This window comes from Zea mays, chromosome 2 (assembly GCF_902167145.1).
Source record: "Zea mays cultivar B73 chromosome 2, Zm-B73-REFERENCE-NAM-5.0, whole genome shotgun sequence".
NCBI classification, from domain to species: domain Eukaryota; kingdom Viridiplantae; phylum Streptophyta; class Magnoliopsida; order Poales; family Poaceae; genus Zea; species Zea mays.
The window spans coordinates 66,011,220-66,036,688 of record NC_050097.1 but is presented as its reverse complement, the minus strand read 5'-3'; the positions used below and the strand labels follow the sequence as shown (position 1 = coordinate 66,036,688).

Here is a 25,469-nt window from a genome sequence, read left to right as displayed (position 1 = left end):
TAGAGCTATATAAGCATTTAACCAGGACATATGATTTGATGTGCAGACCATTATGCCATCTCATAAGCTTCCGAAAAGAAGAAACCACCTGGTTGATGCAAAAGCTATTCATAAAACTAGGAGCGAACCCTAGCATTAAGATCTAGCCTTTTTGTTGTATATGATCTATCTAAAGTTCAAAGCTCTATAATGTCTAGTAAAACGAATAAGAATGCCTTCAAATTGAAAATGTCACCACTCAGAAGTCTATCATGCTGGAAGAGACTGTCCAACTCAAATATATCGAGACGAAAAGGATGTCTAGAGCAACCGAGAACATGCAGTAATCCGATTTTCTCAAAAACCATACCAACATCAGTAGGGTCAACTGCTCCCTCAACATCTTCTGCAATAACGAAGTCATCTCTTTTGTCATCCCATGGTGCAGCCAGATGAACACGAGCACGAGGTCACCTCTGGATGCCACCATCCTCAGCATTCATCTTCGAAGGAAGAAAGTTTCTCGGATCAGCTAGGAAGTTAGCCATTGAAGAGGGGGCTTGAACAAAATATGGAGAGCAAGCCTGCGCAGATAGGCGATCGCCGGGTGGAGAGAGTTGGGGTTTTATCCACTAAGGTGACTGAATGGATGTCATTAACGTCAGAAGACAAAAAGGCACCTTTTATGGGAGATTGTGTGGGTTCATCTATGAGAGTGGAAACAGCCGACATGGGCCTCACAATAGGCTTCCAAACAGTATGCTCCGCCACATGCTTCCTGAAACATTTGATTTCAATATGACTTGGGAAAAAGCAATACCAGCATCTGATCTCAACATGGCATTCTCTGGCCAAATGGTATGGGGAGAAGCACCTAAAGCAAGATTTCCTAGGATTCTCCATAGATACATTACACCCATCCTGCATGCGCAAAAGTTCCACCGCATGAATGTCCTGAGAGTCGTTGAGTTCTAAGACTGACTCCAACAGAGCAGCCAAATGGCCAGGCAAAGCTAAAATAGCTACCCACGAGCTACTATAGCAGCACAAAACTCTTTCCAATAGGACAACCAAATGAGGTAAGCAAAAAGGATGGGAAGAGAGAGGAAAGGTAAACTAGCTTGCACTGTAGTCGACAACCATTTTCTTTATTTGTGTCTGACTACCTGACCCCACCATGTGCTTGATTTATTGGACTACCTTTTTGCTTGTGCTATTGGAAACATGTGTCATATCTATGGACAGGCAAACTAAATACCCTAGCCAAAAGTCCGGATGGCTGGCCGATTTGTGTGGCCCCTGTCGAGCCAGTCTAAGTGACGCTCCAACTCTTGGACCTTTCGTCAGATACATGATCATTAATGTGAGGATCTGGGGGTCCACAAGCAAAGGAGCCTGGAGGTTCATTAAAGGATTATTTTTTAAATTTTGTACCCACAAAAATAAAATCATTGTCTTAGGGTTGCCACAGCGAGGGCGAGTAAACAAGCGAGCCAAATTTAAATTTACCAAGACTATTCATCAAACCGGAATTTTGGCCTTGCTCTAGATATTTCAATGCAGGTTTGGATGCCAAATAAAATAACCCAGGATGGTGCTTAGAAGGAGGAGAGTCTAAGATCAATTTCCTAGCAAAAGAAACTAGCCTCTTTTTCCTTTTTTGATGGAGAAGAATTATGTTTTTCTTTCTGCTAATAATAATCCAATCAACCTCTTCTTCCTTTAACCATAGAGCATATTCTCGCCTCCAATTCGGGCCACCATTTCACCAAAGATAAAAATAGACATCAAAGTTGTGGGTAATGACTCTTTTGAGAGAAAGTATCATAAAACCCACATTTTTTGATGCTACTGAAAAACGGAAATGGCGCTAAGATTCTTCAACCACATGAAAGCCAACAGGGGAACCCCCAAGAATTGCATGGAGAGCCAAACCAGTTGAATACTTCGAGAGTTTAAATGTGAATCTTCTAAAAGCGGCAATCAAACGAAACGAGACATCGACATAAGTTGATGGATAATGAACTGACGAAGCAAATCAGCAAAGAACTTCATTTTGGAATCTCAAACCAGGAGAAGTGTCCAAATCCATGATGTTGAGCAGTGAATGATCCTCACCCACCATCATGGGAACAGGGAGAAGGAGAAGTAGGAGGAGAGGAGGGAGAAAGAAGAAAAGGGGGTGGCAGAGGAGATTAGAGAGCAAGAGGACAAATCAACATGCCCTTCCATCGTAGGAAATCCACAGGCGACGACGACAAGCAAATGGAAGGGAGAAGGAGCACTTGTTATTGCATTTTTCTTTTTTAGTTTGTTTCCAATGATTGTGTATGTTTTTTTTCTTTTTGTATGTGTGTTATTAGTAGTTGATATTGTGGTAGAGAATCAAGACCGGTTCGAAGATCCTCATGACTGTTGAGAAGAAGGCAAGTGGACTTCTCCCCTTGTGTTTTCTATTTGATCCCAAATAACACATGACAACTAAGTTTACATTTGTATTATCCACAATTTTGATGAGAATGCCTATTTAGATTCTACCCAGACACTACCAACCAAACCCCTTGACAAACCTAGGTTGCATTTACTTTAGTAGTTATACTATTGCTTAATTTTGCTTTGCATTGGTTCTCCTTTGATAATATAAATGTTCCAAGTTTATGCTATTGTTGTTGCCTTGTTAATTGTAACAAGATCATATATGTTAATTGGAACATGGAGTGACCATCAAGAAAAAAAAGTGCAACCACGACCCACGAGTGCTATTATGGCTCTGACTTTGCTAATTAGCTTTATATGCTTAATGTATATTAACCTTTCCTGAAAGATGGGTAAGAGGAGGGGCGGTAGATGGTGGCAGCTCATGTTAACATAGAGTGGTAGTCTTGATAAGTTACCTCGCCAAAGGGTCACCACACCAACTTAGAAACCTTAGCAAAATACTTTGTGTTAAGTGTATTCTATGAAAGACTCATAGTGGATCCCTAGCCATTCACCTAGAAAGAGAATATGAGATTTGCAAACCTAGGCTAGAAGGGATACACGACTTATAGGTAAAGTTGTGCCACCTCTATAGAGTGTAAAAATGATATATCAGTCGTGTTCACGGTTACGAGTAGCCTAGACCCTCACATAATAATTAAACTTAAAGATAAAAACTAAATTGTGTTCTTTTGGCTTGAGTAGTGTGCTTAAATGGTATACTTAAGTGGTTTCGAAATATGATGAATATTACCTATGCTTAATTGGTTTTGGTATTCACTTATACTTAGTAAATTGATGTTAATAAAACTTGACGAACTAAATTGCTAAGTACATAAACCCTAATCTATCCTTATTAGCTAATACATTTTTCACCTCACTTGCTGAGTATCCACCATACTTTTCACCCTACTTGTTGAGTACACTCATTCTTACTAATATTGTTGATCAGAAGGACGTGAAGATAACATCGATGGTTTCTAAATCTAACGATGCCCATCTTTCTGTGGTAGACTGCCCATGGTTTTGCTATGTTTGTTTAAGATAATGTTTATGACACTTATGTCTATTTGAGTTATAATAAAGTTACAATTATCTCTATCTATGATTTGAACATTATCTTGACATAATACAATATGTGAAAATACATTTTGGTTTTGCCCCTGTGACACTAGCCTAATTGAACTTCAGTTTCTCCAAATCCACTTCCACGTCTACCTAAAGCCAAGATGAACGAACACTGCAGTGCGCAGACAATAAAACAGCTGCGGCGCAACAAAGAGTCTACCTTTTTACTGAAAATCAAATGTATAACCTCCGTATCTTGTTGCTAGCAACGCCTAATAATACATTCGGAAGGTAAGTTACACTAAAGTACAACAGCAAACGGAGAGGCATCTGCACCTTGTTGCTAGCAAGGCCTAATAATACAAGTGCATCAAACTGAAAAACATTCATTTCGGCTAATGCCTCTCCGTCTATTCGTTTCCATAGTGACCCTACTGCCTCACTTCCAACAAAAAAAAATCAATGAAAGATAAAGCAACTAATGGAGCGGCCAAGTAATAACAGTCTACTTTACCATCACGAAGAGCCCAGCTGACTTGTAAAGAAGGCCATTTCGGCCCAAAGATTTTAACCTCGGTTAGGTACTGAGAGCAGGTTCCAGTGGCTCAGCAACACCGCTACCACCATTCAGGACTATTACCTTGCCATCTGAATCCACATCAACGATGGCAGAGTCACCTTCTTTCACCTCACCAGCCAGCATCTTCTCTGCCAGACTATCCTCCAGAAGCCTCATGATAGCACGCCGCAAAGGTCTGGCACCATAGCTCGGGTTATAACCTTCGTCAACAACTCTATCTCGGAACTTCTCCGTCACCTGGAGATTAATGTCCTTGGCCTTCAGCCTGTCAAACACTTCTTTCAGCATAATGTCTGCAATCTCTTTCACCTCCAATTTAGTCAGCTGCCGGAATACAATCATCTCATCCAATCTGTTCAAGAACTCTGGCCGGAAGTACTGCTTCAACTCCTCAGTCACAAGGCTCTTGATCCTGTTATAGCTTGTGTCTTTCTCATCATAATCAAGGTCGAACCCAATCTTGCGACCTCCCTTCTCAATGACACTGCTCCCGACATTAGATGTCATGATCAATAGTGTGTTCTTGAAATCAACAGTGCGCCCCTTGCTATCAGTTAACCGCCCATCTTCTAAGATCTGAAGCATCATGTTGAAAACATCTGGATGTGCCTTCTCAATCTCATCAAAGAGAACAACTGTGTACGGGCGGCGACGGACTGCTTCAGTTAGTTGGCCTCCCTCAGTGTACCCAACATAACCTGGAGGTGATCCAATGAGTTTGGAGACAGTATGCCGCTCCATGAACTCACTCATGTCAAGCCTGATCATAGCCTCCTCCGAGCCAAAGTAGTAGGCCGCCAGGGCCTTTGCAAGCTCTGATTTGCCAACTCCAGTCGGTCCAGAGAATATGAAGCTGGCAATTGGCCTATTTGGATTCTTGAGGCCAACACGAGCACGGCGGATAGCACGGCTAATAGCTTTGACAGCCTCATCCTGTCCAATGATACGTGTATGCAGCGTCTCTTCCATCTTTAGGAGGCGGTCAGACTCATCCGATGACACTTTCTCCACAGGAATTCCAGTCCAAGAGGAGACAATATGTTGAATGTCTGCCTCAGTAACAAGCGGACCGACTTCACCAGATTCAGTCTCTGCTTTAATCATTTCCTTGCTCTTGTCAATAATGGCTGTAATTTGAGCCTTAAGCTCCATTTCTCGGTCCCTTAATTCGCCAGCCTATCAAGAGACAAATATGATAACAGGTGTAACATTTAGAGGTAGTGCAGCAAGTTGAGGATTCAGGTAAAATTATGTTTGCACTAGAGCCTTTGTGCAGCATTCAGAGCCCTTTTCCCCATGGCCCATGCGTAGTCAAAATGATTAGTTCAACTCACTGAAACAATAATGGTAACATAGCATGAATATTTAGAGAAACTAGAATTGGTTCACAGACGACCAGGAGATCCAATGTATAATTTAGCAAGAATACTTTTGACCCAACATGTTGCAATGTTCCAGAATTTTTCATAAAAAACCAAGTGTGCTGTAAAAGTTAAATGGGCCTGTAAAAATTTCAAATTGAAATTGATCTGACAAATTAAGATTGAAAAATCACAAGACATACTGTTAGCTCATGGCAAGCAATGCCAGATTGACTGCTTGTCCATTTTGTTTATTGACATCTCCAGCGAATTTGAAATTAATATTTTTAGTGTAGTTATCTTTTTGTACAACACAATGTTTTTATGGATTTTTGTAACATTGCAACATGTCATGTTTGTTAATGGAGATGTTGGAACCCATAGACATAAAATCCATAGTCAAACAATAGTATACCTTCTCGAAATCTTGGCCACGTACAGCCTCATTTTTCTGCTTGGTTATCTGCCGCAGCTCTTTGTCCAGCTCTTTGGCTTCATCAGGGAGCTGTAACACCAAAGCTCAAAATCAGCAGGAACAATGCAGCAAATGTTTGCAGTCTGAAAAATCATCGCTTAATACCTGCGCATGCCTCAGCCTAACACGAGATCCAGCTTCATCAATCAAGTCAATGGCTTTGTCAGGCAGGAAACGATCGCTGAAAGAAATAAAAGCAATATAAATTCCCATTTATATCACAATCAAATGATTGGCCTGCTTGATAAAAAAACAAATGACATTTCTTTAGAAAGGAACAAAGGATACACTATTTTCTCATAAAACTAAACTACCCCCCATCCATCCCTCTTTGTTCAGCTATAATCAATTAATCATAATATTTGAGTGGCTCAAAAAATGTACATTGATCCTGAAGGTGGCAAATATAAGTTGCTCAAAATCCAAACTGATAATTCAAATTAGCATTTTGGTAACAATTTATCAATAAAAAATGTATAACAAAACCATTGCCAAGTTCATGTGACTTCTTAAAAAGGTAAAATTTAAGTAGAAATATAACATACTACTTAAAAACTTGGTGATTTGCAAACCTGATATACTGATAAGACAGCTGTGCAGCAGCAATTAAAGCATCATCTGTGTATCTCAGTTTGTGATGAAGTTCATATCTCTCACGAAGTCCTCTTAAGATCTGTATTGTTTCATCCACAGTAGGCTCTGGAACCTTAACTGGTTGAAACCTTCTTTCCAAGGCAGGATCTTTCTCTATATGCTTCCTATACTCATCCAGTGTTGTGGCACCAATGCACTACACAGATAAAATCACCAGCAATGTGGTTATTTTGGGAAAATTACAAAACTCTGGAGTCAGTCTACACGACCTTATCCTTCTCCAAAATAAACCTTACATATGAGCTAATAAGACATAATAAAGCACCAGAATTCTATACCTGAAGTTCACCTCTAGCAAGAGCTGGCTTCAAAATATTAGCAGCATCAATCGCACCTTCTGCTGCACCTGCTCCAATCAGTGTGTGCACTTCATCAATAAAGAGAATAATGTCTTCATTTTGCTTAATTTCCTCCATAAGTTTCTTTAGTCTCTCTTCAAACTCTCCTCGGTATTTAGTTCCAGCAACAAGGAGCCCCATGTCAAGAGTAATAACCTAACCAGAAAAAATAATAAATATTGATTAGTTCTTGAAACAACAAAAGAATGAACAAACATCTGATTGTAAGTTGCAAAAAAAGGTTTATTTTCTTTTTGCTAACATCTGATATCAGAAATCAATACATATCCAATCAATCCACTAATGGCAGGTAATCCAGAAAAGTAAATTCACAAAACAATCTGGGCATGTCACATATGTAGTAGCCAGCAAAGGGAACCTTTTTATACATTATTAACTACTTTTGTAAATTAATACTAAAACAAATCTACTACTCTGTAAATGAATACAATGGATTCAACCCCAAGGATACTACTGCTACTTATCTACGCAAAATAGACAAAAAGAACATTTGAAGCACCACAAATGGTCCAAACTAACCTTCTTTCCTTCAATTGTTTCAGGAACATCCCCATTGGCAATACGCTGAGCAAGCCCCTCAGCAATAGCAGTCTTTCCAACACCAGGCTCTCCAATTAGGCAGGGGTTGTTCTTTGTCCGCCTGCCCAAAATCTGAGTAACACGCTCAATCTGATCTTGTCTACCAACGACTGGGTCCAATTTGCCCTGCAGAAGAAGATAGTGATAATTGTTTATATTCACTAGTTACTTGTGCAAAAGAACAAGTAAACTGGGGAAAGTGGAAATACCTCTTCTGCTAATTTTGTCAAATTAGTACCGTATTCTTCAAGTGTGGGCATCTTCTGGCCACTGCTTCCTCCACCAACTCCAGCCCCAACAGCTTCTGTGCTTTCCCCAACCATTCTTATGACCTGAACATCATATCGAACATCAGTTCCTGCTCAATTCTGGTCAAAAAATGGATAACAAAAACATCAATAAAAGAGAATTGCCTGGGTGCGGATGTTGTTTGGATCAGCGCCAAGGCTTTCAAGCACACGAGCAGCAACACCTTCACCCTCACGAAGTAGCCCAAGGAGCAAGTGTTCAGATCCTACATAGTTATGCCCTGAGAAACCAAAAAAAACATAATGAGACACATATTTTTTACAGCAAACAATTAATCCCTCTCACGGGTTGAACTCAAAAATAGTAAATGGCTAACCTACTAGTAATGCTTGTTTAATCATTTAGCGTGTGTTTGGTTGAGGAACCAACTGGGATGGAGCGGCTCCATTCCAGTTTCTAAGAATTGAGCCATTTCATTCTGTGTTAGGCAAGCAGAACGGAATCGTTCCATTTTTTGTTTGGTTGAAGAGTAGAATAGAGCGGAGCCGCTCCGTTTATTGTTTGGTTGGAGAGTCATATGACTGTTGAGTGGAGAAGAGGGATGAGAGCGCTCATGTCCGCGAGAGCGCTCGCATCCGGTCGTTATGGTGGAGCGAGGGCATCCCAAATATTTGCTATTTATAGACTCCAGGAGCCGCTCCGCTCTCCTCCATGGTAACCAAACATCAAAAAAATAAGAATGGAGCCGTTCCATTCCCCTCCGCTCCTCAACCAAACACACCGTTAATGACAGTATGTATCAAAATTTACCAATGATTTGGTACGATAGTGCCTGGAACCAACTCAAACCCCACATGATTTAATGGTTCCCATACTAACTTGGCATCATTCTGAATCAATAATTAGTCACAGATTCAAGCATATCCGCACATGTTAGTGATCAATCTACAGTGTACCATTATCAAGTACCAACAAACAGCGAAGGGGCTCATGGTGCAGTGGCAAAGGCCACTGGCCGGAAGCGCTCCCGCCCAGGGTTCGAGCCCTGGGTGACGTACCATTTACCTGGGATTTTCCAGGTATAGAGTACACACACGCATGTACGTTCAATGGTATTATGTGTGCCCACGTACTAGAGGTCTAGACCTCTCAATCAATTTAGTGTGTAGTGTTGTGTGTGTGGCGTCCTTGTACCCTATCAAAAAAAAAGTACCAACAAACATAAACTGAGTGTCTTGCATGTCTAGTATGAGAAAGTCAGAACAGGATACCATACAGGGAAGAGAAAAACAAGAGTTTAATTTACACTGACCAAATTAAAAATTTAGGGGCAATAAAGACCACAGACAAATCAGTGTTTCTTAGGACAAACACCCTAGTCTCATAGACTCAGAAATGAACTATAGACAAGTAGCAAGTGTTGTTTAAGGACCACACAAGCCCATTTGATATCACTTGGTTTCAACTGAACTAAAACAAATATATATCAGCAGCATCCTCAAGAACAATACAATAATTAGCATCAGCTTCTTCGCAACTTATAGTGCAATGCTATATACAAGGACATCATGGTGTGTATTACAATAAGCTATTATGGTAGTGTTTTCTTTCTACTCAAATCACATAAAGCAGACACCCCTTTTCATTCATATTCCTTAATGAGCAATCACTAAACAAACATACACTGGCATTTTGCATGTCCAGTAAAAAATGGTGAAGAAGAACACAACGCCAACCAGGAATTAAAAATACTAGAATTTATACTGATTTGTTAAAATTAAGGTGTGCTAACAAAGCCCACAGAAAGTATTCAGATAAAACTATAGGTGAAGACATTAACCAAACAAACCTAATAACACAGAATGAACTAACTGTGCAGATAGGTGAAGATAATACCAAGTTGACGAGCTTCTTCAAGGGACAATTCCAATACACGTTTTGCACGAGGTGTGAATGGGATTTCAACAGCCACAAACCCACTGCCACGTCCAATTATCTTCTCGACTTCAACTCGGGCATCCTTAAGATTGATTCCCATAGACTTCAGAACCTTCGCCGCAATACCCGTGCCCTCACCAATAAGCCCCAGCAAAATCTGCTCTGTCCCAACAAAGTTATGTCCCAGGCGCCTTGCCTCCTCCTGTGCAAGCATAATCACCTTGATTGCTTTCTCAGTGAAGCGCTCAAACATGGCACGAACCACCCCTCTTGAGGCTGATCCACGCGGTCTTGCAATCTGACTTGCCACGATCGATCCAAAGTCACGCTTGATCACGGACCTCGTGTCTAAAAAGTTTGTCTGACGCAATCCTTGGAAACCACCAAGAGTAAGAGTCCTTGTTGGCATATTTCGCACCATTGTAGCATTGGTTCTGGCCCTTGCACGCACACGGAACCGACCTGAGCTGCTTCTGTAAACGGTTGGAACAACCGCAGACTGAACTAGAGTGCCCTCCATGCTGAACTAGGAAAAGGCAATCCCAGGTCTGTATCTACCAAGCCCTGCAAATTTGCAAAAGGAAAAGTAAAACTGTAAATATCACAAAAATGACAACCCCATACTGAAACGACTACATGTCTCGAACAGATCATATTTCGTCTAAACGACTCTACAGCCTCTGTGTGCCGACACAGGCGTACACGCTTACATGTCTCGAACAGATCATATTTCCTCTAAACAGAATCACACATCGACCCCCCCACCACACACACACACACCAAAAAAAAATAACCGCCGTTCAACGAAACAGAGACGAGAGATATGGTTGCTGGTTGAGGCCACAAGACGCGCTCTAAATCGTATCAGTGGACCATCCTCCAGTGGGCAACATCTAGCCTAAGCGACGCCACAGCAGCCATCCGCGCTACCCACTAGGAAAGCACCCGCGTTTTCGCCGCGCGGGTCAGCCAGGGAATGAGACGGTGGGACCAATTACATCCAACAAGCCCTCACTCCCAACCACGACGCGCCGACAGACACCCTTCACAAATTCGGACGGGGAAATGGGAACGGGGAGATTACGGCGCCGAGTTTCGTCTCCCAGAGAGGGGTCGTGGAACGCGCGGCAGCGGAAGCGTCCCGACCCTGCGCCGGCGTCCGGCGAGGAAGGCGCACCCTAGGCAGGGGAGGAGGTGGCAGGGGAGGAGGTGGCAGAGGAGACCAGAGGTAGGGCTAGCTGCCTGCCGCGTGGGAAATGGGAATGGAGGGGGGGGCAGAGGTCAGAGGAGGTCAGGAGGATAAGGAGAGGAGGAAGGCGGCGAGAGCTTGCGCTATTGCGCTGCATCGGTGGAGTGGGTCGCACGTTACCCCCTCCCAACATGGGCTTTTTCTCTTTCTTGTCTTTGCCCGCGTGTAACAGCCCACTTAGCCCAACGACGGCCCTAGTTTGTGCGAGACAATTGCCGTTATGAAACAACAGACAAGCGGTTTCGACAAATTGGAGGTGTTGCCGATGGCTTCTCTGTTTTGGAGACGCAGGCAACAGGCAAACTCCAAAATAGATACGAGACAGTCAATAGGAGCTGAGCAAACAGAGATTAGTCTCCTTTCGCCATTACCGTCGCCGTGCTCACACGCCGTCTGCGTCGTATTCTTCTCTCCGTCGCGGACAGCTTTTGCGCCGCGGACAACTCTTGCGCCGCTCCGCGGACAGCTCTTGCGTCTCCTCTGCGTCTGGCTGCCCCGTCGCCGGACATGGCAAGCATCAGACGGGGCGGCAGCTCCGTGACCGAGACAATCACCCAGGCATCGCAGCAGCATCAGTCGCGGCTGGACGACGACCAGCTGGCGGAGCTGCAGGAGATCTTCCGGTCCTTCGACCGCAACGCCGACGGCAGCCTGACGCAGCCGGAGCTGGGCTCCTTGCTCCGGTCCCTGGGCCTGACGCCCAGCGCCGACCAGCTCGACGCGCTCATCACCCGTGCCGACACCAACTCCAACGGCCTCATCGAGTTCTCCGAGTTTGTGGCGCTCGTGGCCCCCGACCTCCTCCAAGACCGGTCCCCTTACTCCGAGGACCAGCTCCGCAAGCTCTTCGACATCTTCGACCGCGACGGCAACGGGTTCATCGCCGCGAGATCGAGGTTGCGGCCCACCGTGTCCGACTCCACGAACACCTTGCACTGCCCGGGCTCCAGCCCGCCGAGCTCGAGCTCGGCGGAGTCCTGCTGCTGCTGGCTGCCGTCGCCCCCGAGCCACGGCGGCCGCTCCGACGACGCGGCCTTGGTCGGGCTGGTCTGGATGACGCCGGATCCCCCCGAGCCCTCCGAGGCGTTGGGCCCCTTCTCGGCGTTCCAGCACGTGGAGCTGTTGCCGGTCGCCGCTGGGGAGGTTGCGCCGCTGCGGTTCATCTGCTGCTCGGTTAGTATCGTGCGTCCGAAGAGCACTAGCCCCGCCGGCTCGGCGTCGGGCTTCTGCCTGTTGGCACCCGTGGATGGAGGAGCGCACGGGAAGTCGTCGTCGTCGCGCGCCGCCGCCGGCGCGCCTCCGATGGTCAGGTCCGTGCTGACTCTTGCCGGGATCGGGGTTTGCGACCGTGGCTATCCTCCTCCTCGTCCCCGCTCGTCGCGCAACCCGACTCGGGCTCGGGCGGGCGCCACAAGGCTGGTGACGCGACGGTGGCGGCGGCGGCGCCGGGGCAGGGCGCGCTCGCGCAGCCACCGAGGGGGTCACGGAAGCGGACGCGCGCGTCGCGGCGGGCGCCCACGACGGTGCTCACTACCGACACCTCCAACTTCCGCGCCATGGTGCAGGAGTTCACGGGCATCCCGTCCCCGCCCTTCGGCGCTGGCGTCAGGGTCGGGGGGCCCGCCGCGTCGCTCCGCACCCGCTTCGACCACATCTTCTCCCCGCCGTCCTCCCTGCGCTCCACCGCGGACGCCACGGCCTTGCTGCCGCCGTACCTCATGCGCCCTTTCCCACACAAGCTCCCGACGGAGAGAAGAATACGACGCAGACGGCGTGTGAGCATGGCGACGGTAATGGCGAAAGGAGACTAATCTCTGTTTGCTCAGCTCCTATTGACTGTTTCGTATCCATTTTGGAGTTTGCCTGTTGCCTGCGTCTTCAAAACATAGAAGCCATCGGCAACGCCTCCAATTTGTCGAAACCGCTTGTCTGTTGTTTCATAATGGCAATTGTCTCAGTTTGTGCAGGGTGCAAAAAATTATTTCAGTCTGGTTAGGCGAAAATTTGCGAAAGATATCATTTTAACCTCCGCAGCTATTCACAGAGTCGGATTTCTTCTTTTCGTTATCTTTGCTTCAAAACTACTAGCAAACATGCTCATGCCTTATAATAGAACCGTTGAACACCATCTGGACGGTCCGGCCCGCAGACGGTATGCCCATATGCGTGGATGGTCCGTGATTAAATTAGATCAGACGACTAAAACTCCTATCTTCATGTGTGTTTGTTCCTCTAATCCCACGGGAGCTATTAGAAAACGTCTAGGAACGGATCTAGACCTCTCATTTATATATTTGAAGGGATACGACCGATTGAAGAACCAACAATCGATCAAACAATAAATTTATCTTCCATTCTTTACTTTTTGCCCTAAGAGTAGACAGTAATATAGACTTCTTTCTCTAATCTTCACTTCTCTCCGGCTCTACGTCGTTTTGAGGCGTCTTGGGTGGCCTGTCGATACTAAGATAAACCCTAGGATATCTCCTCCCCGACGGAGTCCCTCTCGGGAGCGAGATCCAGGTGCTATTGGCGAACTCTGTCGCCTCTGCGTACGCGTGGATCGTCCGGCCTCTAGGCGCGGACCGTACGGCTCGTCGGGCAGAAACCCTAGCTTCTGCGCTAGGTCGCGGACCTTCCGGTCATTGGTCGCAGACCGTCCGCGCCTCCACAGAGAGCACCACCACCGCTAATCATCGCAGTGATTGGCGCCCAGGTCGGTGCCAACACACTTTTTGGCGACTCCGCTGGGGACATCGCGTAAAGATCTATCGAATCGGCCCTCAATGGTTGGTTCAAAAGATAGCTCTGACGTCTCTCCCAGCAACATCATTGAGCTGACTTGGGAAACCTGCCCATTGAAGAACAACAGAAGTTTGAGGAGCACAAGGAGCAGCTGATCAAGGAAGCACAAGCAAAGTTTCTCGCAAACTTCAAAGTGGACAGGAATAACAAGGTCGTTCTACAATGGGCGACTGATCTGGCTTCGCTCCAACCTGCTACGACTACCCCCAAGGTAAGGGAAACAAACGAAATCCGATCTCTTAGAGCTTACATCGATGAGCAGCGAGAACAAATGCAACAGATCATAGGGGGTATGCAAAATGACAAGAGGCTAGTGCATGCATTTGATAAATCTATTGTCGCAAATTTTCCCTCGCACGAGGTTGAATCAGGGGAAAAAACATGTGTTCATCGACTGTAGATTGGCATGGCCAATCACAACCCCTTTACGGGATGCCGATGGACACATACCCCGGACAACCACAACCTCCTACGCAAATCGGGGTAAATCCACCGATCTGCGCACAAATAGACCGCTCGCGCATTAGCGCGGACCGTCCGGGCCAACGGCGGTCGGTCCCATTTTTAGAACCAAATTACCGAGATCCTCACCCGAGCTGCCACATTCTGCGCAAACCCTAAACAAACAATTTGGACCGTCCACTCATAGTGTCGGACAGTCTGAATACATTACCGGACAGTCCACGCATGCAGCCGAACGGTCCACATACCTGACCAGACGGTCCAGCGCAAAATACATAGAACCCCATGAAGATGATTATTATCCAAATACACAGTCGTCCCAGCTAAACTTCATGTTACATCCTACAGTGTCCCAGCACCTTAATATAACATCCCAGGCACGTGGGGCGAGTACTTTCCGACCCCACCCAGAAAGCAGGAAAAAGGGATGACCAGTCATATGAGCCACATAGGGCAAGCATTAATGCCCCACAAAACCCAAGCCAGTGGATAGGGAGACAACATACTAATATCCAAACACCCACACCTATGCTGAGCTAGAAAGCCGGTGGGCACCCACCGGCCGCCATTGACATAGTAAGAGAGGAGATAGACGGGGCGTTCTGAGATAAGCTCGGAGTTAACATGATCCCTGGGACACAGTCATATCGGAGACCCTATGACAGCCGATTTGACTATCACTCGTACCGATAGGGAACTAGAATACCCGAATTCCTGAAATTTTCAGGTGACCAGGGTAAGAGCATGCACGAACACATATGCCAGTTTGTAGCACAATTAGGAGAATTGGCCGACACATAGGCGTTTCGTGTTCTTCTATTTTCATTATCTCTAACAGGAACTATATTCGCATGGTATGCCACGCTGCCTTCTAATTCTATTTTTTTGTGGGGAGATTTAGAACAAAAATTCCATGATCATTTTTCTCCGACGATTATGAGTTATATCTAGTAGATTTAGTGGCTCTACGACAAGGGAAAGATGAATCGATTAATGATTACATCCGGAGATTCCGGTACACAGGAACCCGATATTTCCAAATTCATCCGGCGGGAAAAACAGATAGCAGGATTAGCATTTAATGGAATGTGTTATTATTTAAAAGAAATATTAGAAGGCATTCAACTTTTTACTGCTAGCTCAGTTACACCAGAGAACTTTGGCTTGTGAAAGCCGAAGCAAAGATACTGCTAAAGCAGTTCGTCACAATGTCAATGTAGTAGAATGTGACCAAAGTAACTCAGACAACGAATCAAAAAAAGTATACATTGCTGAAATGATTTGGCTAAAACAAGCCAAGTCTTTGGGCAAGTGTAATAAAATATTCGATGAATTACTCAAGAATGATAACATTAAAATAAACTATACTATTCCATCTACCGACGATCTCAAATGTCATGCAAACTGCAAGTGGCACAACTCATTCTCTCACGCCACTAATGATTATAATATGTTTCAACGATAGATCCAATCGGCCATTAACGAGAGACGATTGAAATTTCAGGAAATGCAGGTGTACATGGAGCCCTTTCCAATAAATATGATCAACTTTAATGGTAAAAAAGTCCTGATTTGGCCTAGCATAGCCGACAAGGGAAAGGGCAAGGAGATCATCGTCAGTGATGTAGGAGAGGCCGATGAAAATGCTAAAAACCCATGTAGGAAAGTGGTGGCTAAAAAGACTCCTCATGGAGGGGAGACTCTTAATATTACCATCACTACCTCCAACGTTGGGGGCAGGCGCAGGCAGGTAGCCAGGCGTGGCTCCCTGTCCTGCGCACCACGGACGATCCAGCCATAGGCGTGGACGATCCAGGACACCGCTGGACAGTCCGAACCAAACAAACAAACGGTCTGGCAAAGCCCAGGAGCAACGATGACCATGTACCTTCAAATCTTGACGACCAGAAATAGGTACGTGGAAGACATACACATTCAAGGCACCTGGTTGACTGGTCAAATCTAGCCCGACCTTTGATCAATTCTTATATAAATATGTGAAAAAGAAGGCCGACCCAAGTGACCGGCCAACAAAGTGACCCCGGTCACCTACTCAGGAGCAACATCAATCAGAAAGGTCAATAGGTCATAATGTCCAATTAAGATCTAATGTACCTACATGGAGACCTCCACCCCATACCCACATGTGCCATATCAATATGCATACATACCACCGCCTTATGTCCCCAATAAAATATGGGACATGCCACCATATCCATATTGAATGCCACAATACCTCGCTTGGGGCACCCCAAACGTCTGTGTTTGACAGGTTGGCACCTCTAGTACAAGATCGATTAAGTGTGCCTCAATCTGGTCACCAGGCATAGGTCTAGCAAGATTGTCGGACTACTAGGACACAAAGGCCGACCAATCCGGCAGGGGGCATATGGGGAAATATCTATAGCCGTCAAGAGAACAACAAAAGGGGACATCACCAAAATAGACACAACAGATATTGCCATATAAAGAAATAATGAAGGGTCGATGATTTTTGGTAAATCGGTCAATACATGCAAGGAAGAAGACACGGCTGCTAGCAAAACAACCGACCCAAAATACTCCATGCTCAGATAGTGCCCATCGGGACTAACACGGTCTCAAAAGCGTAAATTGCAGCGCCTAGGAGCAAAGGAGAGCAATGAAAAAAAGCAGAAAAAATATTTAATGATACACGTGCACAATACTCACCACCGCAAAAGAGGTGGAAGCTAAAGGCCGTCGAAACAAATCAAACGGTCACAAAATCATAGAACAAGACAACAGTTGCATAGCTCTCTGTAGGTACGATGGACAGTCTGGCTTTAGAAGTCGAACCATCCACATCTATCGCGGATCGTCTGACTCCTGAGTCCAAACCGTCCGAGCCACGCCAAAATACCTCCGATGACGTGCCAACGTCTATGGAGGAAGATAAGACTGAGGAGGAGGACATGCTAGGAGAAGACTTGGTCGACTACGAAGCCACGCCAGAACACCCAGGTATGGATGTAAATGTTATTATGTTCTCAATTGATTGTACTATTATCGGTGATGATGAACCTGTCATTGCTCAATTCAATTTTGGTCATAAAGAGGTCGCCTTCACTAAGCCAAAAGAATCGGTCAACCATTTGAAGCCACTCTTTGTGTGTGATCATATCGATGGAATACTGATTACTAAAATGTTAGTCGATGGAGGGGCGGTCATGAATTTAATGCCTTACTCATTGCACAGAAAATTAGTGAAGCAGGATGATGAACTAGTCAAGACCAATATGACGCTTAGCAGTGTTGGGACCGACAGTTCGATCAAAACTAAGTGTTGGGGACTTGTTCTCAAATGCTATGAATTAAGAATAAGGCAACACAAAAAAGAGGTTAATGGTTACAACCCTTCGTCCTTCGAAGCATTATTTCCCTTAGGATATAACGATCTTCGGACGAAGGTCATGAAGGACATACCTTCATCATCACAGTATATGTTAATGAAAGAAGAAGCATATGAAACATGAGAAATAACATGAGTAAACATATGGTCTTTAATATATCTTTATCATATCATCACAAATGAATAAGAACATTATTGAATTGCATTAATACCTTCGGCTTGACAGAAGGTAAAAGTCCGAGCGTGACGCGTGAGCGAATACAAGCCAGTGTGAACAGTACAGGGGTACTGTTCACCTATTTATAGGCACGGGACGCAGCTCGGTCAAAATTATATTTATGTCCTCTACAACTAGTTACAATCATGGCACAAATTATTATGGGCTGATTGGTCTTTTCCTCTTTAAGTCGGTGCAGCCCTTCGTATCAAAGCATGTCGCTATACCGAAGCTCCCTGGAAGGTAGCTTTGGCGTGTACCTTCGTGCGATGTTTGCTTCTATGCTGATCTTCCGAAGGTGTTTCGTCTTAAAGGACCTTCGGCGACGAAGCAGACCCCCAACAGTAGCCCCTTCGCGGTGCTAGATCGTTTTTCGTAACGAGCTTGATCCATGAAAATATCTCCAAGGCTTCGGAATACCGAAGGTCCGAAAAACACCTTCCCTAAGCTCGTTGTCGAGAAACAATTAAAATATTCCGAGCGCGGGGTGGCCCACCATGCGGCGGGTACACGTGGTCTGGCGATTCTCCTCCAAGCACCGAGTGGTCCACCGTTCAGTGGATGCGGGTAACTGTTCAGCGAGTGCGAGCGACTTGACGGTTCACCTTCCCACCTGCAGCACTATATAAACAGACGGGTAGTTGTGAAGTTACCACAACATTCATTGCCATTGCACTATTGTGCTGTTGAAAAATTTAACCATAGCCGAAGCTTATTCACTGCATTCTCGAGCAAAGCATCATCTTGATTTAGCTTCGGCAAAAGAAAGAGCTTCGTCAAAACTGTAAAAGTCACCAGCTTCGTAAAAACCGTGAAAGGGAATTAGGCTTACACCTAGTTCCTATATAATTTTGGTGGTTGAATTGCCCAACACAAATCTTTGGACTAACTAGTTTACCCAAGTGTATAGATTATACAGGTGTAAAAGGCTCACACTCAGCCAATAAAAAGACCAAGTTTTGGATTCAATAAAGGAGCAAAGGGGCAACCGAGGGCACCCCTGGTCTGGCGCACCGGACTGTCCGGTGTGCCACCGGACAGTGAACAGTACCTGTCCGGTGCACCAGGGGACTTAGACTCCAACTCTTCACTCTCGGGAATTCTCGGAAGCCGGCGCGCTATAATTCACCGGACTGTCCGGTGTGCACCGGACATGTCCGGTGCTCCAAGGAAGCTCGGCCTCCTGAACTCGCCAGCCTCGGGTTCGCGCGGCAGCCGCTCCGCTATAATTCACCGGACTGTCCGGTGTGCACCGGACTGTCCGGTGTGCCAGCGGAGCAACGGCTCCCTGCGGCGCCAACGGCTCCCTGCGGTGCATTAAATGCGCGCGCAGCGCGCGCAGACGTCAGGGCTGCCCATACCGATGCACCGGACATCAAACAGTGCATGTCCGGTGTGCACCGGACACCCAGGCGGGCCCACAAGTCAGAAGCTCCAACGGCTAGAATCCAACGGCAGTGGTGACGTGGCAGGGGCACCGGACTGTCCGGTGTGCACCGGACTGTCCGGTGCGCCATCGAACAGAAGCCTCCAGCCAACGGTCAAGTTTGGTGGTTGGGGCTATAAATACCCCAACCACCCCACCATTCATTGCATCCAAGTTTTCCAACTTCTAACCACTTACAAGAGCTAGGCATTCAATTCTAGACACATACAAAGAGATCAAATCCTCTCCAATTCCACTCAAGCCTTTAGTGACTAGCGAGAGAGATTTGCCGTGTTCTTTTGAGCTCTTGCGCTTGGATCGCATTCTTTCTTTCTCTTTTGCTCTTGTGATCAACACTCAATTGTAACCGAGGCAAGAGGCACCGATTGTGTGGTGGCCCTTGCGGGGAAGTTTTGTTCCCGGTTGATTGAGAAGAAGGAAAGCTCACTCGGTCCGAGGGACCGTTTGAGAGAGGGAAGGGTTGAAAGAGACCCGGCCTTTGTGGCCTCCTCAACGGGGAGTAGGTTTGCAAGAACCGAACCTCGGTAAAACAAATCCACGTGTCACTCTCCTTATTTGCTTGTGATTTGTTTTGCGCCCTCTCTTGCGGACTCATTTATTATTACTAACGCTAACCCCGGCTTGTAGTTGTGATTATTTTTGTAAATTTCAGTTTCGCCCTATTCACCCCCCCCCCCTCTAGGCGACTATCAATTGGTATCAGAGCCCGGTGCTTCATTAGAGCCTAACCGCTCGAAGTGATGTCGGGAGATCACGCCAAGAAGGAGATGGAGACCGGCGACAAGCCCACTACAAGCCAAGGGAGCACCTCATCGGAAGAGTCCCGCACCAAGAAAAGGGAGAAGAAGAAGAACTCCTCCAAACGGAAGGAGAAAAGATCTTCCTCTTCTCACCACAAGGAGAAGAAGGAAAAATCTTCTTCTCACAAGCCGCATCGGAGTGGGGACAAGCACAAGAGGATGAGGAAGGTGGTCTACTACGAGACCGACACTTCATCGACATCTACCTTCGGCTCCGACGCGGCGTCCGTCACTTCTAAACGCCAAGAGCGTAAGAAGTATAGTAAGATTCCCCTACGCTATCCTCGTGTTCCTAAACATACACCTCTACTTTCCGTCCCATTAGGTAAACCACCAACTTTTAATGGTGAAGATTATGCTATGTGGAGTAATTTAATGCGATTTCATCTAACCTCTCTCCACAAGAGTATATGGGATGTTGTTGAGTATGGTGTACAGGTACCATCTATAGGGGATGAGGACTATGACACGGACGAAGTGGCCCAAATCGAGCACTTCAACTCCCAAGCCGCAACCATCCTCCTTGCCTCCCTAAGCAAGGAGGAATACAACAAAGTACAAGGATTGAAGAACGCCAAGGAGATTTGGGACCTACTCAAGACGGCGCACGAGGGTGATGAACTCACCAAGATCACCAAGCGGGAAACGATCGAGGGGGAGCTCGGTCGCTTCCGTCTTCGCCAAGGGGAGGAGCCACAAGACATGTACAACCGGCTCAAGACCTTGGTGAACCAAGTGCGCAACCTCGGGAGTACAAAGTGGGATGACCATGAAGTGGTTAAGGTTATTCTAAGAGCTCTTATTTTCCTTAACCCCACACAAGTTCAATTAATTCGTGGTAATCCAAGATATCCACTAATGACCCCCGAGGAAGTCATCGGGAATTTTGTTAGTTTTGAATGCATGATTAAGGGATCCAAGAAGATCAACGAGCTTGACGAGCCCTCCACATCCGAGGCGCAACCGGTGGCCTTTAAGGCAACGGAGGAGAAGAAGGAGGAGTCTACACCAAGTAGACAACCAATTGACGCCTCCAAGCTCGACAATGAGGAGATGGCCCTAATCATCAAAAGCTTTAGGCAAATCCTCAAGCAACGGAAGGGGAAGGACTACAAACCTCGTTCCAAGAAGGTTTGCTACAAGTGTGGTAAGCCCGGTCACTTTATTGCAAAATGTCCTATGTCTAGTGACAGTGACAGGGGCGACGACAAGAAGGGAAGAAGAAAGGAGAAGAAGAAGTATTACAAGAAGAAGGGCGGCGATGCCCATGTTTGTCGGGAGTGGGACTCCGACGAAAGCTCAAGCGACTCCTCCTCCGACGAGGACGCCGCCAACATCGCCGTCACCAAAGGCCTTCTCTTCCCCAACGTCGGCCACAAGTGTCTCATGGCCAAGGACGGCAAAAAGAAGGTAAAATCAAGGTCCTCCACTAAATATGAAACATCTAGTGATGAGGATGATGATAAAAATGAGGAGGATAACTTGCGCATTCTCTTTGCTAACCTTAACATGGAACAAAAGGAAAAATTAAATGAACTAATTAGTGCCATCCATGAAAAGGATGATCTCTTGGACTCCCAAGAGGACTTCCTAATCAAGGAGAATAAGAAACATGTTAAGGTTAAAAATGCTTACGCTCTACAAGTTGAAAAATGTGAAAAACTGTCTAGTGAGCTAAGCACTTGCCGTGAGATGATTGACAACCTTAGAAATGAAAATGCTACTTTAAATGCTAAGGTTGATTCACATGTTTGTAATGTTTCAATTACCAATCTTAGAGATGATAACGTTGACTTGCTTGCTAAGATTGATGAATTGAATGCATCTCTTGCTAGCCTTAGATTAGAGAATGAAAATTTAATTGCTAAGGCTAAAGATTTTAATGTTTGCAATGCTACTATTTCCGACCTTAGAACTAAGAATGAAATGTTGCATGCTAAGGTTGTAGAACTTAAATCTTGCAAACCCTCTACATCTAATGTTGAGCATGTTTCTATTTGCACTAGATGTAGAGATATTAATGTTGATGCTATCCATGATCACCTAGCCTTAATTAAAAAAACAAAATGATCATATAGCTAAACTAGATGCTAAAATTGCCGAGCACAACTTAGAAAATGAGAAATTTAAATTTGCTCGTAGCATGCTTTATAATGGGAGACGCCCTGGCATCAAGGATGGCATTGGCTTCCAAAGGGGAGACAATGTCAAACTTAATGCCCCTCCTAAGAACTTGTCTAACTTTGTTAAGGGCAAAGCTCCCATGCCTCAGGATAACGAGGGTTACATTTTATACCCTGCAGGCTATCCTGAGAGCAAAATTAGGAAGATTCATTCTAGGAAGTCTCACTCTGGCCCTAACCATGCTTTCATGTATAAGGGTGAGACATCTAGTTCTAGGCAACCAACCCGTGCCAAGTTGCCTAAGAAGAAAATTCCTAATGCATCAAATGATCATGCCATTTCATTTAAAACTTTTGATGCATCTTATGTGCTTACTAGCAAATCCGGCAAAGTAGTTGCCAAATTTGTTGGGGGCAAACACAAGCATTCCAAGACTTGTGTTTGGGTACCCAAAGTTCTTGTATCTAATGCCAAAGGACCCAAAACAGTTTGGGTACCTAAAGTCAAGAACTAAATTTGTTTTGTAGGTTTATGCATCCGGGGGCTCAAGTTGGATACTCGACAGCGGGTGCACAAACCACATGACCGGGGAGAAAAGGATGTTCTCCTCATATGAGAAAAACAAAGATCCCCAACGAGCTATCACATTTGGGGATGGAAATCAAGGGTTGGTCAAAGGTTTGGGTAAAATTGCTATTTCACCTGACCATTCCATTTCCAATGTTTTTCTTGTTGATTCATTAGATTACAACTTGCTTTCTGTTTCCCAATTATGTCAAATGGGCTACAACTGTCTTTTTACTGATATAGGTGTCACTGTCTTTAGAAGAAGTGATGATTCAATAGCATTTAAGGGTGTGTTAGAGGGTCAGCTATACTTAGTAGATTTTGATAGAGCTGAGCTCGACACATGTTTAATTGCTAAGACTAACATGGGTTGGCTCTGGCACCGCCGACTAGCCCATGTTGGGATGAAGAATCTTCATAAGCTTCTAAAGGGAGAGCACATTTTAGGACTAACCAATGTTCATTTTGAGAAAGACAGGATTTGTAGCGCATGCCAAGCAGGGAAGCAAGTTGGCACTCATCATCCACACAAGAACATAATGACGACTGACAGGCCACTGGAGCTCCTACACATGGATCTATTCGGCCCGATCGCTTACATAAGCATCGGCGGGAGTAAGTACTGTCTAGTTATTGTGGATGATTATTCTCGCTTCACTTGGGTATTCTTTTTACAGGAAAAATCTCAAACCCAAGAGACCTTAAAGGGATTCTTGAGACGAGCTCAAAATGAGTTTGGCTTAAGGATCAAGAAAATAAGAAGCGACAATGGGACGGAGTTCAAGAACTCTCAAATTGAAAGCTTCCTTGAGGAGGAGGGCATCAAGCATGAGTTCTCTTCTCCCTACACGCCACAACAAAACGGTGTAGTGGAGAGGAAGAATCGAACTCTATTGGACATGGCAAGAACCATGCTTGATGAGTACAAGACACCGGACCGGTTTTGGGCCGAAGCGGTCAACACCGCCTGTTACGCCATCAACCGGTTATATCTTCACCGAATCCTCAAGAAGACATCATATGAACTCCTAACCGGTAAAAAGCCCAACATTTCATATTTTAGAGTTTTTGGTAGCAAATGCTTCATTCTTATTAAAAGAGGTAGAAAATCAAAATTTGCTCCTAAAACTGTAGAAGGCTTTTTACTTGGTTATGATTCAAACACAAGGGCATATAGGGTCTTTAACAAGTCCACTGGACTAGTTGAAGTCTCTTGTGACGTTGTGTTTGATGAAACTAACGGCTCTCAAGTAGAGCAAGTTGATCTTGATGAGATAGGTGAAGAACAGGCTCCATGCATCGCGCTAAGGAACATGTCCATCGGGGATGTGTGTCCTAAGGAATCCGAAGAGCCTCCAAGTACACAAGATCAACCATCCTCCTCCATGCAAGCATCTCCACCAACTCAAAATGAGGATGAGGCTCAAAATGATGAAGAGCAAAATCAAGAAGACGAGCCACCTCAAGATGATAGCAATGATCAAGGGGGAGATACAAATGATCAAGAAAAGGAGGATGAGGAAGAACCAAGACCACCACACCCAAGAGTCCACCAAGCAATCCAACGAGATCACCCCGTCGACACCATCCTCGGCGACATTCATAAGGGGGTAACTACTCGATCTCGGGTTGCTCATTTTTGTGAACATTACTCTTTTGTTTCCTCTATTGAGCCACACAGGGTAGAGGAAGCTCTCCAAGATTCGGATTGGGTGGTGGCGATGCAAGAGGAGCTCAACAATTTCACGAGGAATGAGGTATGGCATTTAGTTCCACGTCCTAACCAAAATGTTGTAGGAACCAAATGGGTCTTCCGCAACAAGCAAGATGAGCATGGTGTGGTGACAAGGAACAAAGCTCGACTCGTGGCCAAAGGGTATTCACAAGTCGAAGGTTTGGATTTTGGTGAAACCTATGCACCCGTAGCTAGGCTTGAGTCAATTCGCATATTATTGGCCTATGCTACTTACCATGGCTTTAAGCTCTATCAAATGGACGTGAAAAGTGCTTTCCTCAACGGACCAATCAAGGAAGAGGTCTATGTTGAGCAACCTCCCGGCTTTGAAGACAGTAAGTATCCTAATCATGTCTATAGGCTCTCTAAGGCGCTTTATGGGCTCAAGCAAGCCCCAAGAGCATGGTATGAATGCCTTAGAGATTTCCTTATTGCTAATGGCTTCAAAGTCGGCAAGGCCGATCCTACACTCTTTACTAAAACTCTTGAAAATGACTTGTTTGTATGCCAAATTTATGTTGATGATATTATATTTGGGTCTACTAACGAGTCTACATGTGAAGAGTTTAGTAGGATCATGACACAGAAATTCGAGATGTCGATGATGGGGGAGTTGAAGTATTTTCTAGGATTCCAAGTCAAGCAACTCCAAGAGGGCACCTTCATTTGCCAAACAAAGTACACTCAAGACATTCTAACCAAGTTTGGGATGAAGGATGCCAAACCCATCAAGACACCCATGGGAACTAATGGGCATCTCGACCTCGACACGGGAGGTAAGTCCGTGGATCAAAAGGTATACCGGTCAATGATTGGTTCACTGCTTTATTTATGTGCATCTCGACCGGACATTATGCTTTCCGTTTGCATGTGTGCAAGATTCCAATCCGACCCTAAGGAATCCCACCTTACGGCCGTAAAACGAATCTTGAGATATTTGGCTTATACCCCTAAGTTTGGGCTTTGGTACCCT

General features: G+C 45.5%; 1 protein-coding gene across 1 annotated transcript; it reads right to left on the bottom strand.

Moving 5' to 3' along the window:
* Nucleotides 1-3,746: 3,746 nt before the first annotated feature.
* Nucleotides 3,747-11,059, bottom strand: LOC100502219 (uncharacterized). The gene is made up of 10 exons (NM_001363235.1): nt 10,805-11,059; nt 9,679-10,284; nt 7,947-8,062; nt 7,743-7,865; nt 7,474-7,659; nt 6,874-7,089; nt 6,514-6,731; nt 6,047-6,122; nt 5,882-5,971; nt 3,747-5,281 (listed from the first exon to the last, which is right to left on the bottom strand). Exons 2-10 carry the CDS (start codon nt 10,238-10,240, stop codon nt 4,103-4,105), a joined length of 2,766 nt encoding a protein of 921 aa, NP_001350164.1. The 5' UTR covers nt 10,241-10,284; nt 10,805-11,059; the 3' UTR covers nt 3,747-4,102.
* Between the last annotated feature and the right edge of the window lie 14,410 nt (nt 11,060-25,469).

Bases quoted from the DNA above. Each gene is read 5' to 3' on its own strand.
- LOC100502219 (NM_001363235.1), bottom strand. From the start codon at position 10,240: ATGGAGGGCACTCTAGTTCAGTCTGCGGTTGTTCCAACCGTTTACAGA. The intron at 6,732-6,873 runs GTATAGAATTCT...TTATCTGTGTAG, and splicing joins TTGCTAGAGGTGAACTTCAG to TGCATTGGTGCCACAACACT. The intron at 5,972-6,046 runs GTATTAAGCGAT...TTGGTGTTACAG, and splicing joins TTAGGCTGAGGCATGCGCAG to CTCCCTGATGAAGCCAAAGA.